At 37.8% G+C, this 18,344-nt stretch overlaps 5 protein-coding genes across 5 annotated transcripts; 3 read left to right on the top strand and 2 right to left on the bottom strand.

The window, feature by feature from the left end:
- Positions 1-2,091: 2,091 nt before the first annotated feature.
- On the top strand, positions 2,092-5,214 carry GCK72_010748 (uncharacterized protein; the record flags this gene model as incomplete). The annotated part of the gene is made up of 8 exons (XM_003111782.2): positions 2,092-2,223; positions 2,627-2,725; positions 2,779-3,041; positions 3,356-3,878; positions 3,923-4,714; positions 4,775-4,870; positions 4,920-5,054; positions 5,101-5,214. 8 exons carry the CDS (start codon positions 2,092-2,094, stop codon positions 5,212-5,214), a joined length of 2,154 nt encoding a protein of 717 aa, XP_003111830.2.
- A 249-nt stretch (positions 5,215-5,463) lies between these two features.
- GCK72_010749 (uncharacterized protein) lies at positions 5,464-7,298 on the top strand (the record flags this gene model as incomplete). The annotated part of the gene is made up of 8 exons (XM_053728015.1): positions 5,464-5,511; positions 5,555-5,617; positions 5,671-5,881; positions 5,927-6,030; positions 6,078-6,749; positions 6,795-6,966; positions 7,012-7,160; positions 7,209-7,298. 8 exons carry the CDS (start codon positions 5,464-5,466, stop codon positions 7,296-7,298), a joined length of 1,509 nt encoding a protein of 502 aa, XP_053587592.1.
- A 265-nt stretch (positions 7,299-7,563) lies between these two features.
- Positions 7,564-8,425, bottom strand: GCK72_010750 (uncharacterized protein; the record flags this gene model as incomplete). The annotated part of the gene is made up of 3 exons (XM_003111701.2): positions 7,564-7,839; positions 7,890-8,024; positions 8,072-8,425. The coding sequence occupies 3 exons, from the start codon at positions 8,423-8,425 to the stop codon at positions 7,564-7,566; spliced, it is 765 nt and encodes a 254-aa protein (XP_003111749.2).
- A 760-nt stretch (positions 8,426-9,185) lies between these two features.
- On the top strand, positions 9,186-10,894 carry GCK72_010751 (uncharacterized protein; the record flags this gene model as incomplete). The annotated part of the gene is made up of 5 exons (XM_053728016.1): positions 9,186-9,451; positions 9,503-9,643; positions 9,689-10,529; positions 10,576-10,785; positions 10,832-10,894. 5 exons carry the CDS (start codon positions 9,186-9,188, stop codon positions 10,892-10,894), a joined length of 1,521 nt encoding a protein of 506 aa, XP_053587593.1.
- A 649-nt stretch (positions 10,895-11,543) lies between these two features.
- Positions 11,544-18,334, bottom strand: GCK72_010752 (uncharacterized protein; the record flags this gene model as incomplete). Its single annotated transcript, XM_053728017.1, has 11 exons — positions 11,544-11,828; positions 12,713-12,991; positions 13,066-13,131; positions 13,295-13,580; positions 13,629-13,802; positions 13,874-14,044; positions 17,356-17,471; positions 17,608-17,829; positions 17,875-17,959; positions 18,015-18,169; positions 18,254-18,334. The coding sequence occupies 11 exons, from the start codon at positions 18,332-18,334 to the stop codon at positions 11,544-11,546; spliced, it is 1,920 nt and encodes a 639-aa protein (XP_053587594.1).
- Between the last annotated feature and the right edge of the window lie 10 nt (positions 18,335-18,344).

Here is an 18,344-nt window from a genome sequence, read left to right on the forward strand (position 1 = left end):
AAATGGGAGAGAGATTAGATTTATGAGAAGATGTTCGCTACAAAAACGAAACGGAAGGAGGAACCATATGGTAGGGAAAAAGGGACAAAGGAAGTGGGACAGTGATAAATGATGGGGACAGAAGGAGGTATGGGAAATTGAACATTTTTGAGAATTCGGAATTTCAATTTTAAACCGAGGATTCTGGGAACTAGACAACTGAAATCAATAATTAAGGGTCGCTAACTTTTGCCTGGTCTCAAAACTTTCGGATTCGAAAGTGCCAAGAAAATAACTTAATTTAAAAGATTACTGTAAATTAAAGTATAAAAGTTGGATCTGAAGAAAAGCCAACGTTCTCCCTAATGCAGATCAAAATAAGCCGAAACAAGCCAGCTTATTCATTGGCTCAACACCTATTAACCTGTTGCTCATTCACCCGCCGGCTTCTTCATCCCAAAGGAAACCCCTTGCACACCTTCTCTTCTCCTTCCATAAGCTGTCAATAAGACGGCGGAAATCGCAACAATTATAGCACCTCATTGCACCGACCGAATTTCCCGCCTTTTCTTATGTATGCTCAATTGATAATTACTCGAATGAAACCGACAAAAGGTAAGAAGAAGAAAAATGGAAAAAGAAGAAGAAGAAGAGGTTGAAAAATGAGAAAAGAACCTACAACTCTCATGAATATTTGATGAATTCGGTTCTCATTTATTTTAATAAACTGAGATGAAGATGTGAAGGTAATCGGAAAGAATCATAAAGTAGGGGGAGGAGAGAATTCGAACTTTTCCTATGCCATAGTCTACAGTACCACGATGAGATCTACTCAAAACAGAGATAAATCTAGAGAAAGAACAACAAAGGCGTTGAGAAATTGGAGTCATATTGCACCACAAGTGTTTAGATTAGTCACTCTCATCCGATATCCGAACGAACAGGCGGTCCCCTTTTTCTTCTTTTCCTGAAGGAGAAAGACCATCCCGCCCATAAATCTTTGCTCATTGACACCGCTTCTCTTTCATATGGAGGAGGATACTTCCAAACCGACTGTCATCATTTATTTTCGGTGGCCTCCGATGATAAATTTCGATGATTTTTTGTTGGGAAGGAGGGGTGTGGGAAGGGAATCGGGATAATGAGGACGAACATCCCAAATTCTGAAAAAACTTTATTTAAATCCTCTTCAAAGAGGATAAGCATAAAAAAACGGACCAAACCATCATTTTCAGGATTTTTATGATGTGAAAACTCATTTGAAAATTGGGAATCATATCATCCACTTCAAACTAGTTATGCATCGCGTACATTCGACACAGATGATATAAAGAAGGAACATATGAAACTGTTATGATCGAAGAGTGTTGGAATTTCCACGCTTATAGACCACTGTAAGATACTTGCCCTAAAAATTAAATTACTGAATTCAATGTTTTATTGGGACCTTTTCGAAAAGTGACTTCAAAACCGAACCACCAGGATCACAATGCTCATAGTCAAATGGGAAGACAGAAAAGGGATTGTAAAAATCTTCATTTGTCGGCAGATAAAAGTTCAAGAAAATTGGGAATAAAACTTATCTAGATGATGATGATTTCTCAACTGAGAACTCAAAACAATCTGCAAGTATCAACTGAACCGCATACTCCAATCTTGGCAGTTATGTTCCTGTTGATGTATTTCACTCGATGGCAATGATATGTTTCTGTGAAATTATCTCTCCAATTTCAAACTTTTTCAAATGCCAACCGTTTCAGGGATCCTGAAACTCACTGTAGATGTGCACACATATTTATCAGGAATGAGGGACAAGTGGATGTGAGATACCAGTAGAATGACACTTCCCTCCTCTAGATTCTCACCCTAAACACCAAAATACCATGGTATACCACCTATTTTCTCTCTTTGCACTATCCTGTCGTGTATTGTAAATAAGGCACATTTTTCCAGACCGCCTGTTGTTTCAAACACACATTCTTTTTCATGCGCGCCTTTTTCGTAGATCAAATATAACGACATCTGCGAACGCATTCATGGTACATTAATCTTTTGACGTGGGCTTCGCGTATAATTTTTCACATCCGCGTTCTATTTCTGATTTCAGCGTGAATGCATAAACTCTCCAAAAGGTTACTAGGATCAGTTCACGTACCCACGTCACCATCCACGCCTCCATGCAGTCCGTTTTCATTAGTTCAACGTCAGTTCTTATTTTTTCCGACAACAATGAATAAACTTATGGTGAGTTGGAGGCGAATTATCTGACTTGATTGACAAGGTGCGATGAGTTATACTAGTGGGATAGTATAACTATAATGGGCCTACCCACGAAGAAAACTTGCCTATTCACGGACGCAGAATAATGCATTTTTATGGCACAAAAATGTAAATAATGCATTAAATTGCATTCGTGAATATAATTAAATTTCATTGAATGGTACAAGTTTTCTTCGTGGGTATTTAGGTTCATAAGTGAAAATTCGCTTTTTGAAATTCCTCGCAAAAATCCGTTTTCAAGCCCCGCCCCTTTTCGGCAACGCCGCGGCACGAAGTTTCGTAACACATTCACACGCGATCGGCAGGTTTTCGAAACGGGGGCTGCAGCCGGCTGCACGATTTTCAAGACAATATGCCCCCTTTTCAGGAAGAAATCCGTCGAGAAAAGCTAATTGTGGATCGTTGCAAACAATCAATCGATCGAAAAGAACCTTACGATTTGAAGTCTATGAAAAAACAAATTGATGTGAGTTTTTCAAGCAAAACATTATTTCTTACCCTATTTTCTATATTTTTCAGATCTCCCTATCGAAGATAACAGCGATGAAACTTCGACTGCTTCATATGCAAAACAATTCTATTGATACTCACCATGCATCCCCTCCTAACATTAAACAACAAATTCTCAATACTCAATTATTGTGTCATGGAGCACGGAAAGTGCGCGAAAGTTTGATAAACGACGAATCGCCAAACGAGAAAGTTCTTCGGGAAACAGAGCAAACGATTCTCGTACTCAATGAGAAATTGGACTTGTTGATTCAATGTTCCAATCAGAAACAGTGAGTTATTTGCAAAAAAGGTGGAAAACTGCGCTTTGCGGCGGTTTGCGATGACATATTATGAATTCATTTTTATCTGTGCATGAGAAGTCCGCGCCGCACTCACGCGGCGGCCACGCCCACCCCGATTTTAACGTTGCGTTCAATTTTTGAACACTGCCGCAAGAAATGGGCGTGGCCGCCGCGTGAGTGCGGCGCGGACTTCTCATGCACAGATAAAAATGAATTCATAATATGTCCTTGCAATCAGCCGCTGCTGTTTACTAATTTTTCAAACCAAAGCAATTTCTACTTCGAATTTAACATTGTTTCAGATCAGTTTCCACTCCGATAAGTGTGCGGAGAACAAGAGATGGCTCTTCTAAAGACAAAATTCTTCCAGTTCAAGTCTCGGGACTTTTGAAGATTAGAGTGACCGGGTTGGCAGATCTTCCCGTTAATACAAAACATCGAGCTGGCAGATACGCTTCTGAGCTCTTAGCTCAGTCTATTAAAAAAAAGAAGTCGCCTATATTCGGACGCCACGGGTTCCGCCGTCATCATCGAGTGCCAGCGATCAATGATTTCATCGTAGTAATCCATGTTGGTGGAAAAGAAGTCGCAACGATGGTGTGGAATGAGAAAAAGACGATGGTCGGTGGAGACGAAGAGACAATTCAGCTTTTCAAGTCAAGACAGTTGGATTTTGAAGTTTATCATACGGATAGTCGTTCGTTGTGCGCCATCGGATCAATGCAATTGGAATCTCTGCTTAATGAGCATGATGCGAAGTATCCACATGCCAGTTTTGCACATCGAGTCGTGAATTTGATGCCAGAGGGATCTCTCCATTTTCAGGTTGGTAATTATTAAACAAAAGCAATAAATCAGTTATTTTTCAGACGACATATTCTGATCCTGATCAATCAATGGGGAAGCGATTTGGTGAAAACTATTGCGATGGATCGGCTAGACTTTCTCTGAGTGTTCGAAAAAACGGGAGTGTTATCGCTCGAGACTCGCAAACTCGTTTTCACCAGAGAACTGCGATTTCTAAGAATCAGTTCGTTCCACTAACGCCCAACACTATGCTGAGACCTCGAAGAGTCGATTCATTGGACAGTTATCGACTTCTAAAAGTTATTGGAATCGGAGCATTTGGAACAGTGCAGCTGAGTCAGAGGATAGATGATGACTTGTATTGCGCCATCAAGATCATTGAAAGAGATCCGAGAACGCAAACGTTTGAGACTCCGGAACTCCAGATCCTCAAGAACATAAACCATTCGTTTATTTGTTCCCTGTTGACAAATTTCATCGAAAACGACGCCCTCCACCTAGTCATGGAATTCTGTGAAGCCGGTGATCTCCATACGCATCTTTCGAGGACTTCGCATGGATTCGCCAAACAACAAGTCACATATTTTGCTGCATCGATTGTGCTAGCAGTGGAATATTTGCACGAAAGACTCTATGTGCATCGAGATCTCAAAACGGAAAATATGATGCTCACAAGAGATGGACACTTGAAGGTCATCGACTTCGGTCTTTGCAAGAAATTATCGTCAAGAGAAGAGAAAATGTGCGATATAGTCGGAACGACGACCCATTTGTCGGCTGAGATTCATAGGAGAGAACCGTATGGAATCGAAATGGATTGGTGGGCAGTTGGTGTGTCGTTATATCAATTGAGAGTGAGTTTTAGTTCTTTAAAATTTTTTCTACTCAATATTTTAAATATTTTAATATTCCAGACTCGTGAGCAACCGTTCTATGGAACTCGGGAAGTCGAAATGCAGAAGAATTCACGAGTCAGAGAATGGGCAGCATTCCATGATCTTCTCATCTCTGTAAGTTGTCCTTCGCATTTCATTCACAATTTTTTTGTTTGAATTCCAGCTAATGGCAATTCACCCAGAAGCAAGACTAGGTTATTACTCAACGGAGGATGTCAAGAAGCATCCATTTTTCATGGAAACCGATTTTGATGCAGTACTTAACTTGAGTTTGCCTCCGCCTTACGTTCCACTGATGGTCTGTCCTATCCTGACATTTCTCAAATTTTAATTAATATTTATAGACTCCTGGATTGGATCTAGAGTGGTTTGACAATCCGTATCACAGTGAACTCGACACTTCATCATCTTCATACTCATCGATCAATTCATTTCTTGATAAGGATATGACTATTTGATAGGATAAACTCGATGACTAATTGTTTTCTAATTTTTGTATCTAGCATGACATGTAAAGAGAATGTGACCAAGAATTTGTATCATGACACAAACGGTTTCGGTTTTCTGTTAATTTTAGTGCACATTACCGGTAATATTTTCTTGAATGAATTTTTGTTTCAAGGTTTTGAAAACGTTCTTTTTTAAAAATTATATTTTTGTGTCGAGCCAGCACATTGTACTTTGAAGAACACCTTAAAAGTCGGTATATGAATCGAAAATTGCAGTGTCATACAATCGCTCGTAAAATGGCAAAGGTAAGCTTCGCGATTGGAAAAGAAGAAAAATTTATGAATTCAGAAAAAACCGGCGGTGGAAGCTGTCGACACAGAGCAATATATTGTGGACAAAATCGTCGGAAATGTAAGTTTTCTTCTATTCTCTGACTATTTCAAACTTTTTGTTTTCTCTCCCAGGAAATCAGAGATCGTGCAATTCACTACAAAGTGAAATGGGAAGGATATTCAGCAGAATACGACTCATCTGAACCTGAATGGAGAATTACAGCCGAACAGAAATTGATCGATTTCGCATTGACAGTCATCGTTCCTGAAACATATGTTGATACGATTCCAACGATACTCTCACAATTGAAAAGTTATGAATATGACGAAGAGATAATTCAGAGTAAGAAGAAAAATACTATAATTATATTGACAGATAGGTTTTCAGCCGCGATCGATCCATTGTCCATCCTTGCCTTAACTACTGTACAATGCGGAAGTGTTAAGTTTATCGACAACGATTCGATTGGCAGCAAATTATTCTTTCTCGAGGTTCGAAAATTTCAGCATTATATTTTTAGATCAAAAGTCTTTTTTAGTATCTCCGAGACATCAAGCAGGAATATCTGCTTCATTCCGCTGTTCTTCCGTCGGATGAAGTGATCGATCAGAACTTGAAACGGTACAGCGCCGAGCTCATGTATCGTCTGTATGCATTCCCAGAACATCCGCACATTCGAATTCTTATTCCGGAGGATATCGAAAAGCTATTCTACTCTCCTCCACTACTTTCGCAACTCCTCTTTGAGCCAGTCACCGTTGAGATATACGACAGAAAAGAAAACCATCTATTTGCTCCACAATCCACCGACATCGGTTTCAATAAGACACGCCCATTTCTTCATGAATCATACCTCAACGTGAAAAAATATTATGACCCACGATGGTTTGAACACTTCTTTCTAGACAGACGTCTGCTTTACAATGGAATGCAACGAGATGTCAGTTCTCGAGATCGTCGTTTCCGATGCAGTCTCTTATTGGAACAAGAACTTGGTCGAGGATGGGTCCTGAGAGCTGGACATGACGTTGAGGAGGAAATTCCGTTGATTATGATGGCAGGAGTGATTCGTCCATGCCAAGAGGCTCATAGATCTTTGTGCCGTTTTGGAGAACGAGTTGCATTCTCTTCTTTCATTGAAATCCCTGGAACCGACTCGTGTCTAGATCGACGCGAATTCCACGATTTCACGAAGTATATTCCACATAGTGTGAGTTCGAATTTGAGGATCAACATTACCGAATCGATTTTTCAGTGCAACCCAACTTGCTCTGTTCGTCTCGTTAAATCTGGAAATGATTATCCAGACCTTGTTGTTTACTCTAAAGTCAAACTTAACGAAGCCAACAATCACACGATCTCGCTGGACTACTATAAAGGATTCCGAAAAGAAGTCAACAGATACTTTCACAAAAATAAACATCCAGGTGTAACAAGATTTTAGAAGAAGTGTATATAATTTTAATTTTTAGAAGGAAAAGTGTTTCATTTGTTCGAAAAGAAAATGGATTTCGTTCAATGTCAATGTTTGATGGGAGGTAAATGCAGAAACGTTCTGTATGTTGACAGATCTCTAAAAGCTGAAAATTCGAATGCGAAAAAGAAGCATAAGCTGGAAGATGTTAGTTATCATTTTCATGTTTCTCAAATTCATTGTCCCAATTTTCAGATGGATCCACAATTCCAGTTCCGAGGAATGGCCGTTGTAGATGACACCAAGAGAATCTGGGAGATCAAAAACGCTCAATTTGTCGAATGACTTTTATAGTACTTTTCTGATATCTTTTAATAATTTACCTGCTTTCACCCTCTGTTATTTTCCATCCATGGATCCACGTTACTGAATTTTCAACACAATAAATATTATTCAAGTTAATTAATTTTATAACCGGGAAATCAATTGGTTGATACATGTTATAATGAGCAAGCGTTCGAGTTTTGTTAAACAGTTAAACAAGAAATAAATACATAAGGTTCTTAAGAGGATTATTAATAGCAATAATTATAATTATCGAATGACTATTCTATACACCAGCCAAACTGATGGACTGCGGAGCGGGGTAGAAATAGGACCTTCCGTACTTCCGAACGAGAGTCTCGCCGCTTGGTAACGTGAATGGTTGCATGTCATCAGGATCCTCATATCGGAAATCACAACAGATCTTCGCGCTGACAGCTGGATGATTCATCAGGATAACAGGTGAATAAGTGTGAGTGTTCTTCACAACTTTCTGCTTCTTCTTTCCGAACCGACGGATGTTTTCAAACCCAATTGCGTAGTACTGGCTCATACGGGAACTCTGAAATAGATAACGATCGGAAACTGAACAATACTCCTACAGAAACACACCTCGAAATGACTGACTACGACAAATTCTTTGCCACCTTGACCTTCATACATCTGAAACCGTCGGTTTCCTACTCCTGGAATAAGTTCATCCACGATGATAGTTTGGGTGTACTTGAAGAATTTTCGGACGTAAATCTAAAAATTCAATCAATATTAAAAAAAGAGTGACGAGATTAACTAACCGTATCCGTCGTACTTTTCGTTTGTTTCTTGTTAAAAGATAAACGAACATTTTCGAATGAAACTCCATTTACGTTGAAGAATTCTCCCTTCTGCTGTCCATATTTACTCAAGATCATTCTACCTTCGTCAGCCTCTTTTGGCTGAGGAATTCGATCCGATACCCAGTGTTGTTCTTTCAGCTGATACCGACAGCTCGATCGATCCAGTCTCAGATAAATTCTGTATTCGGATGACGGTTTAAGATCATAAACTCGGGCGGAAGATGATGGAAACATCAGTCGTGGCTTTGTTGCGGCAATCATCTCTAGCTCCAGACCAGCAGGTGCGTTCGGAATGGGTGTAACTTTGGGCATTATGCTGAAAAATGCGGTCGTTAGAGGAAATTACGACAATCAAGTGAATGTATAAGCAATCGGAATCATTGGTCTTATAAAATGAAGAAAAAACTGAAAAAAGTCGAAACACTGGAAAAATAATGTACTTTTGATGATAAATTTTCGAGTCTTCGGAAACTGGCGGGTTTAAAAGAAATTGGCGCGGGCAACCTTATTTTTTGTAGGTCATCAATTTTTAAATCCTTGTTTTTTTTTGGTTTTTCCTCTCGAAATTATTGTTTGCGAATAACAAAGAAGCTTTGAATGTTCATATTCGTTTCAAATATTTTTTAACATACGAAATAGATAAAGAAGCGCTGAATATGCAATCATTTAAAATCAAAACTTTGAGACTCCACCGATTCCGCGGAAGAAAAATTCAGTGGAAAAAAATTCAGTGGAAAATGGGCGGAGCCAAGCGCGCTGATTGGCTAATCAGGTGCGCAAGCTTGCTAATTAGCATTTTGCAGCCAATCAGCGCGCTTGGCTCCGCCCATTTTCCACTGAATTTTTTTCCACTGAATTTTTCTTCCGCGGAATCGGTGGAGTCTCAAAACTTTAACAAAAAAATACATTAAATAAACCCTTCGAGACCCAAGAGATGAAATTTATACATGCTCCTTCTTGTGTGGATTTACGATAATTTGAGAGAGAGAAGTAAATTATCGTTGCTTTTTCAAATAAATTGTCATCCAACTTATGATTCCCCATTTTTTCAGATACTCATAGTAATTAACGAATGTCGAATAAAAGAAGCGATTCACCAGATCTGAACGATGACTTACTGAAGTTTGTCATTGAAAAAACGGAAAATGTGAAGTCTCCCATGACTTTAGAAAAGTTGAGCATGAAATACTTTCAATCGATGTTGTCGGAAAGTTATTGGAAAAGGAGGATTCAACGGCTTTGTTCACAAATCCAAAAAACCAAAAACATTAAAGTCGATACAAAAGTAAAGATTCTATTTGCATTGAGTGTACCAGTCGATATCGGTTTTCAAGTTGAGTGAGTTTAACTAATATAATGTTTATATCCACTCAATAATATCATTTTCAGATTAAACAAACGAGCGATGCTTCAACTGGACGACTATCGAAGAATCATCAAATACAAAGAGAAAGGAGGGCTTGAATTGGAAGGAAATCATGAAAACACGACGGACCGAAACAACGATAAAGCTTTAGCAATGGGAAGTTCGTAAGTGTAAAAAATAAAAACATGAATTCATTTTTTGGTTTCTAGATTAAGAAAATGTTCGGCAAAAACTAATATTTGTGATGATGATGACAGTGATACCAGTTCAAAGACAAGTGTAGATTCTGGACGAAATTCGATGAATAGTTCTTTGAATGTACAAAGGAAAAGAATGTATTTCATGGAATCTTCTTCAGATTCCGAAGCGGAAAACTCGAAAATCTCAAAGAAATCTCGTGCTCGTCTTGAGTCAATATCGCTTGAAAATTGTACAAACGAAGTGGAAATACCTAAAAATTTCCGGAATCATGAGATGTTTATTGAAAATAAAATAGCTGCTACTTGTCAGAAAAATACCCCATCGGATAATGATTGTGAATATTCGGATAACAGTGATGATGAAGTTGACCTCCGTTCTTATCAATTTGAAGACAAAATTGACGGAGAGTATCTAAAAAATGATGAAACATCGTTGCGAAGCGGAAAAAATAATAGTTCGAAGTCTCCCAATTCACAAGTTTTTCATTCAATATCATCTGATTTAGAAGGCGATAAAGATGCTCTAGAAAATGAATCGGCTAGAAGAAAACCTTGTAAAAAGCAACAAGAAACTAATACTGAATACCCAAGACAAATTCATCTGATGGACAGTGAATCAACTAAGTGTCAGTCGCAACAAACAAGAATTGAAGAATATAGAATTGAAGATGCTGACAGTGACATTGAATTCGTTGAAGTTGTCGAGAAATCACTTGCCGACGAATCTACAAGTCTCAAAGAATTTTTACTTTCATTTCGTGGCTCAATTAATTCTTTGGAAACTCCCATCTTTAATAGTATTAGAAGGAGAATTAATGACAAGATTGAGATTTTGAGAAAACAGGAAAAGGTGAATATAGCTCTATTAACTAATGAATTAACATTTATAATTTCAGAAAGTTCCAATCAAAACTATAACTCAATTTCTCGATACTTTCCTTCTTAATCTGCCACCTCGGAAACAGTCAATAACTGAAGAGTCAACAGATCTCAGAGATTTTTATCTTCTTCTGAAACCGTCAGTCTGTTTTATTCAACACTCATTTACTAATCAACTGAAACTGGAATTGAACAGACGAATTGACAGTCTTTTTGATCAGAACACGGTAAGTATTTTGTCTGGAATTTAAATTTTGAAAAAATATTTTTCAGTTTATTCCCACCGAGACAATAAAGTCTGCTATAAAGAATTCATTGAAAATTCTCGACTGCTGATTACTTTCTACTGCCTTATTAAATACCGTAAATACTGTATTATAACGGCACCTGTAATAGAACGGCACCCCATCTATACTCAGAATTCATGAATGTGATCATCCCGGTGTCTTTTTTTTGGTTCTGATTAGAAGCAGCGTGTTTAGTAACTTTTGAAAAATATAACGGCATGCCGTTATAATACAGTATTTACGGTATGTTCGTGAAGATTTTTATACATTGGATTAATGGATATTTTTAAAAATTTGTAAATTGAGTATTAATTTCATAAACAAAGATATATAATCTCAGTTCAAAAAATGTTTTTCGTGATTGCTAGTTCTGATTAGACTTTTTACATTTAGATCTGAGAATGGTGCAAATTAAATGAGAAAACATCCTAAAATATTTATTTTTGGTTTGGAAAAATAGGAACACAATATTATCACAGTGCCAATATCCATGAGAAGGTGATCAGAAAACAAGGAAATTCATCACATGAAACGAATAATTTTGTTCAAAGATAATCTTCACAGTAACTAATTGATTGAGTATTTTAAGAATTAAATTATGACAGATTGAATTGCAAAAAAAGAAAGGAAAGAGAAAGTTGGCAAATAACACAAGTATTGAGCGGTAGGGAAATAATGTAAAAAAAACAAAAAACGGATCAAACTCTTCTAAAATCTCCTTTGAATATCCGTGTGAGAGTCTTCTTGAATTGTTGATTCGCCATGGCATAGCAGAATGGATTCAACGGAGAATTCATGTAGCAAAGATAATAAGAGATGGTATACAGCGTGTTGAAAGATGGAGATGCTTTGCATGTCTCACAGAATCCATATATCGTTGCGAGAACGTAGAACGGAGTCCACAGAATAATAAATGATCCCAAAATGAATGTGATTGTACGCAGAGCTTTTCGTGCACGGTTTTCCGATCGAGATTTGTATTCCTGGAAAAGAGAAAATAATCGAAATGAAACAAACATCTAAGGGATAGAAAAGAAGCTGGAAGATGAAAAATAGGGGATGAATGGACAAAAAAGACTTGGCGATATAAGGACAAGTCACTTCAGAGAGACTAACGAACACTTTCAGAAAACATATTATTACAGCTTTTTGCGAGAGGGTTTCAGACAAAACTGAAGAAAATTAAGAAGCAAATTATTGGAAAAAATAAAGGACAAGTTACTGTACTTCTGGACGTTTGCAACAAAAGGAAGACTTTTAGATTTAGATGTAAAAAATTTTTTAAAAATTGAATCTCAACATGTAATTACACTTATTAGATATAAAGAGTACCTTCCAAAATGTTCACTAGAAATTCTAACATATCTATTAGCTCGGCACAGTTCTTACAACTGCGCTCCACCGGAATGCCCTTGATAAATGTCCCTTTTTCTCTGTGTTTCTAAATTTCGCACACAGTTTTCTTTGGTTTCGGTAGAGCGCGGTTGTAAGAAGCGTGAAGTGCTAATATAACCAGCTATTTTTTTATTCCCACGACAGGATTTTGACGGTATCAAGTCCACTACTTCAAATATTCAAATATTTTCTTTTTTTTTAATCGAAAGTACAGTTCCAAATGCAGTGATTGTTATATTTTCTCTTCCATCACAATGAAAATTGATGGCCTAATTTTCAAATAAGATCCTAGTCCACGTATCAACTTTCTAGATTTAAAAAATCATGCAGAAGCTTGAAAATGGATCCATTTCTTTTGTGAAAGGACTAAAATTAGACAAAAAAGAAAATTTTGAGTAGAAGTGGATAATTAAAAGAGAAAAAGAAGCCAAGCTCAAACAATTTCCGGAGAATAAATCTTCCGGAATGTTACCTTTTTACGTTGAAAAAAGTTAAGAGCCGATAAAACACTCTGAAATTGAAGTGTGATTGTGACTGGATGACGTGTCCGATTGACACGTTGTTCACGATTTGATGAAGGTGAGAGATGAGATTGAAGGAGAAGATGAGATTCAGATGAGCTCACTTTTTTGTTATTTCTTTTTCGTTTACTTCGAATACTGTGACTTCGCATTTGGGTTATCAGTCGACGCACTTTTCCCCCAGCTGTACTTTTCACACTTTCCACTCGGGAAACCGCGATAAGCGGCACCTGGAAATTAGATGTATTGTATTGGGATTGATAGTGTGGATCAGAAGAGATCTTTTTCTTTAAACAATAAATACCTTGACTTCATCATGATTGTCGGGTGTCATTTCTTCTTTTTGTTCTGATTCCTTCGATGTTGATGGCTGAAAAATTAGAGAAATGGGGCTTTTGTTATAGTGTTTTCTAATATATCAAACGAATTTTTATAATGCCAGATCTTTCAACAAAGTACCTATCTTGATTTAACTTTTTTTTGGGAGATTCATATGAGACTCCACTCCCAAAATCATTCAGAAATTATCTAACCTGTTGTTCATCATCTGCAATCGTGACATGATTCATTCCTCCATTTTCGATGCCTCCTCCTCCTCCCAATTTCTTCTTTTCTTCCACATGTTCTTCCACTACAATTTGTTCTCCTAAAACTTCATCCACATTTTCAATTAATTCAACAACAGGAGGTGTTCCAATATGTCTTCCAGTCCCTGATGCACTTCTCGATATTCGAATACTCATTGCTCTTCTTAAATCATCATGTCCGACCATTGATGACACACTGTCCGCATCGATAAAGGGCAATGAGAGTTCAGGTCTGAAAATGAACGGAATTTCAATTCTTTTCTAGAAAGAGAGTACATACTTAAAATGCGCATGATGATTTTCATTCAAATCGTTCTCATTCTCTTGTGATCCTTGAGATGGTTCTGGTGAAACACACGGAGCTGTACTCTCTCTTTCGATCACTGATGACGGTTCTTGTCGAGAGAATCCTCCATTTGTTAGTTGTTCAGAGATTATTGAGAAGTTCGGATTGCTGGAAATTCGACAGTTTTTAGAATTTGTAACTGTTTTCTGATAGTTAGATTTTCAGTCAGATCGCCTCACCTATAAGTGTTCTCATCTGGCGGTGTAGGTGGTCTTGGAATCTCGTTATCTTTCGTATAATCAATATTATTATTATGAAGTGTCATATGATTCCGAAAAACGGGCGGTGGCGTGCCTACAGTAGTCTGTGTTGTTGGCAGTGTCGTCGTCGGTGGAGCAGTTCGGAAACATCTGAAATTATACGATCCCCCGGTTATTTATTTCTTTTTTTCGACATTTAGAGTACATTGTTGATGTGATTTGTTATGTACGTATGTACTCACTCCATTTGCCGAAGGGCACATACACACGTCATCAGATATACGGGGGTCATCTGGAGAAGAAGAAGAGAGTTAGAAGGATAAGAAGAAGAAGGGAAAAAGGTAATGTGATTTAGAAGAAGAAGAAGAAGAAGACTAACGTCTACGGGAAATGGGGCATAGAGAAAAGAAGAAGAAGGCATCAGAAGACGTGTCGGCGTCATTCAGAAATTCAAGTTTACGGATGGAAGTGTCGGATATCAATATCTGATTTGATTAAGGATATACGGACACACAGACTAGCTGCTGTGGTTTTGTATACAAAGTTTTCAGAGTTCTGAATGTTATTAGCTCGGCACAGTTCTTACAACTGCGCTCCACCGAAATCTCTTTGGGAAATGTCTCTTTTCTATCTCAATGTTCTCAATTTCGCACGCAATTCTTTTTGGTTTCGGTAGAGCGCGGTTGTAAGAAGCGTGCCGTGCTAGTAAACGAGCAACGGAGCCCCAGATGTTGACGTTCTGGACAAATCGATGCACAGATAGTCAAATTTAGAAAAGTAATAAGTACTTCACACTGAGATCTTTTCATGACAAAGTCTCGAAATAAACCATTTTCAGATGGATGAGAATACTGGGAATTTCAAGTTTTTCAAGACTCTAAAGGCACCAATCGAGTATATTAATCACCTGGATAAATTGTCATACTTAGTGATAGAGAGGCAGATAAACTGTCAGTCTAACTTCTTCATGTAGACTGTCATGTTCAGCCAAGTAACTGTTCAACTACAGTAAATTCAGCTCTATGACTTTTCTGATCTTTGACTTTTAGTTCGGTCCCTTTCTTCCCTTTTTTCTTTTTATCTTGATGATCCTTTTTCCGTTTAAAACAATTGGTCGACCACATCGAAAAGTGCAATTTCTTTCCCCCGTCTTCCTCTTCTCATCAATTTTCTTCCTCTCCTTTTATCCTCATTATCGGTCCCTTTTCTTCTCCAAAAAAACAAGAATAAATGATAGAAAGATGTTTGGGAATAGTAGAAGGACCTCCTCAATCGAAAAACCACTTCAAAACTTTTCCGAAAAAATCTCGAATTTCATGCCCATCTTTCCCCCTCTTCTGAATCTTCCTCCCGACGTCTTCTGAATTTTGCTGAGTTCTGGAGGAGAAAGAGAAGACGAAGAATTGAATTCAATTGAGCAATACACACAATTGGAATAAGGGATGGGAGGACCCAGAAAAGGTCCAAAAAGGTCGAGAAATTTCGAGAATTTTTGGATGAAATTCTAAAAATTTGCATAGAAATGTTACGTTATTTTTAACGTCAATTTGAGAGAAAAAAGAAAGAGAAGAATTGTAATAAAATGGAAGAAAACTGATGAAAAGGACAGATATTCTAATAGTCTGGTAGGAAAAAAAGATAAGTTCAGAAGATGATTGAGTTATATTTTGGAGCGAAAAGAAAAAGAAGGAAGTGATGAAACTGAGAAGGAGGTGTCCGGATGTCCAGTATTTCAAATATAGGAGTCTGTCTGTATGTTCGATTGTACCGATGTCCAAAACAACAAAAAGATTCATAAGTTATCTTTGAATAATTTTACTCTGATGAACTACAAAAACATCTAAATCGCTTTATAAATGATACTCATACAGTACCGGTCAAAAGCTTATAAACTTTGGACGTTTTCAGTTGAAAATGTCCAACTTTGTGTATTTGAAACGGTCTCCCTGATGGTATCACAATATCGAAGGTTTATGGAGTTTAATGATCACAAGTAGAGCTTCATTTTTGTAGTTGTCAACTGTTTTGTACGAGCACTCCCAAGACAGTTATGATCATTATAAGACAAGAGCTCAAAAATCTCATTATTTTACACTGAATTGGTCGATTTGAGGGAAAAATTACTTTGTCGATTACTAGGAAGTGACAGTACAAAAAGGTTGCCAACTACAAAAATGGAATTCTATCCTTGTTCTGTTTGATCCCATAAACATTTATTTTGTGGGACAGTTAGTTTTACTATGACACACTTTCAAAGTTGGACAATTTCAACTGAAAACGGCCACAGTTTACAAACATTTTACCGGTACTGTACATGGTGATGCATCAGGAAAATGGATTGAATCTGACGACTGTTCACTAGGAAATGCAGCATTGGAGGGTACCGTAAGTAGAAGTTCGGTTGATCTGGATGTCCGTCCTTCTGTATGTTTTTTTGCCAATTGCCTCGTTAAATAACTTGTGTACGACTGTCCGAATAAAAAAATAGTTCTCCAGAAGTCCCACTTGAAAAATATAACTCGTTCCTCTGAAGTGCTAATAAACAGCTAATAATCGACTTGTCTCTCTGTACATCTGTCTATCCAGATATCCAGCCAGCCCCTCTATCTTCTTGATCCCCCTTACCCCAGTTCTTCTTTCTCTTTCCAATTTCTCTAATCCACTTCGTTCGAATTTTATAACTCTCTCTCCGATGTTGTTTCCTTGAAAAGCAGTGATTCAACACACAGACACTCAACCATAAATTTCCAATTTTCCTAAATTCAAGTGACTGACTCAACGTCTTCTTCTTCTGAATTCTTTTTGGAAAAATAGAGATTCAACCACTAGTAGACATCTTGTGATAATCAAGAAGAGTGTCTCTCTTAGTTCAACAATATGGTCCCTTCTTCTTCCGACCTCTCAACCCCTTTTTTCTCTTTCAGAAGACGTCAGAAGTCTCCAGGGATCTTCGACAGAAATTCTTCTTCTTCTGGAGCAGAGGAGAAGAAGCAGAAATACATATGCGTTGAGATTTATGCGCATTTCTTCACATTTCGCCACTTGTCTTTTCGTCCGGTCATCGGGGACATGGGAAGCGAGAAAATGGGAAAAAATGGATGGGAAGGGGAAGGAAAAAGAGGAGAAAAGAACAGGAGAGAACTGATTGAAATTGATTGCTTATGGGTTTTCAGTTTTTGAGAAATCTAGGAGAAGAGGGAAATCTCACCGGACGAGTTAAGAGGAACTAGAGAGATGAAAGAGCAAAGAACGGAGAATCAGAGACTGGAAAAAGATCAGGTATTTAAAAATTTCTGCAGTGGGATAGATCATTTGTTAGAATGACTCAAAGCTGTTTGTTCTATGACGGTGGCCCAAAGAGCAAGCTCCAGAAGTGGTACTGTTCCGAATCCAAAAATGGAATCCGTTGGGATAAATGAGCATTTTGACTTTGAAAGTTTTGAAATTCCAGAAAAGCTCACTTGCTACTATTCGAGGTATCATTCGGTGAATCGGAGCTACTATTCCCTGCATCACTCGTTCGAACACTCACTTCCGGTCTTCGCATTTCGGTGAGAAGAGCTAGTCGTTTTGTTTTCTGAAAAAGTTTGAATGAATTCCAGTTTAATATAGTTTTGGCAGTTGTCAGTTTTTTGATACCTCTATTGATTCAAAAGCTGAAAATCTTTAGTTTTTTCTGTCATTTCTCTTTTTGTAATTTCCAAAATGCCAACCTGATCACTTTTGAGTGCCAACTTCTTCGCTGCTCGATATATTCCCCAATAGAGATAGAGCATAACGAAGAGTGTTGTCCAATAGTACGAGATGTACATTCCCATATTCAGATATGGATTCGTCATGAATTGTACATAACATTCGGTTTCTTTCAGTATTCGTCCCGTACCCGTAAATGTGCCATATCCGAAGATGGATACCGAAAACAATATGCTTGGGACCTGCAATAATTGTCGTAGGATTTCGAAGAGAGTGAAAAGACTCACAAGCCAAATAAAAATAATAATGAGCACGACTCGACCAGGAGTCCTCCAATTTCGGTATGTCGCTGGTTTCTTCACCGAATAATACCTGAGAAAAGAAGTTGAATCGGAAGTCTTGAGTTTCTCTCTTTCACATTACTCACCTATCAACAGTAATACCAAGTACAGTATAAATGGAAGCGAGGCAGACGATGTAGTCGATGGAAAGCCACAAATCGCAGAGAACATCTCCCCAGATCCATTCGTTGTTATTCAAATAGAATGCTGTATACACCGGGATCCCTTCCAGACCGATTAGCTGAAAAAGTTAAGAAATTAGAATTGGGTTCCCAGGTCCTGTAACACGTGTTGAGAAAAGGGACCAAGATTACGATGAGATTACCATAAAACGTGTGTTACAGTTCTTCCACTTTCTATCATTTCCTCTCATTTCCATTCCCTCACGTACAAGTCTTCTCCTCATTCTTCAACTA

The sequence above is a fragment of the Caenorhabditis remanei genome, chromosome III, assembly GCF_010183535.1.
Source record: "Caenorhabditis remanei strain PX506 chromosome III, whole genome shotgun sequence".
Taxonomy (NCBI): domain Eukaryota; kingdom Metazoa; phylum Nematoda; class Chromadorea; order Rhabditida; family Rhabditidae; genus Caenorhabditis; species Caenorhabditis remanei.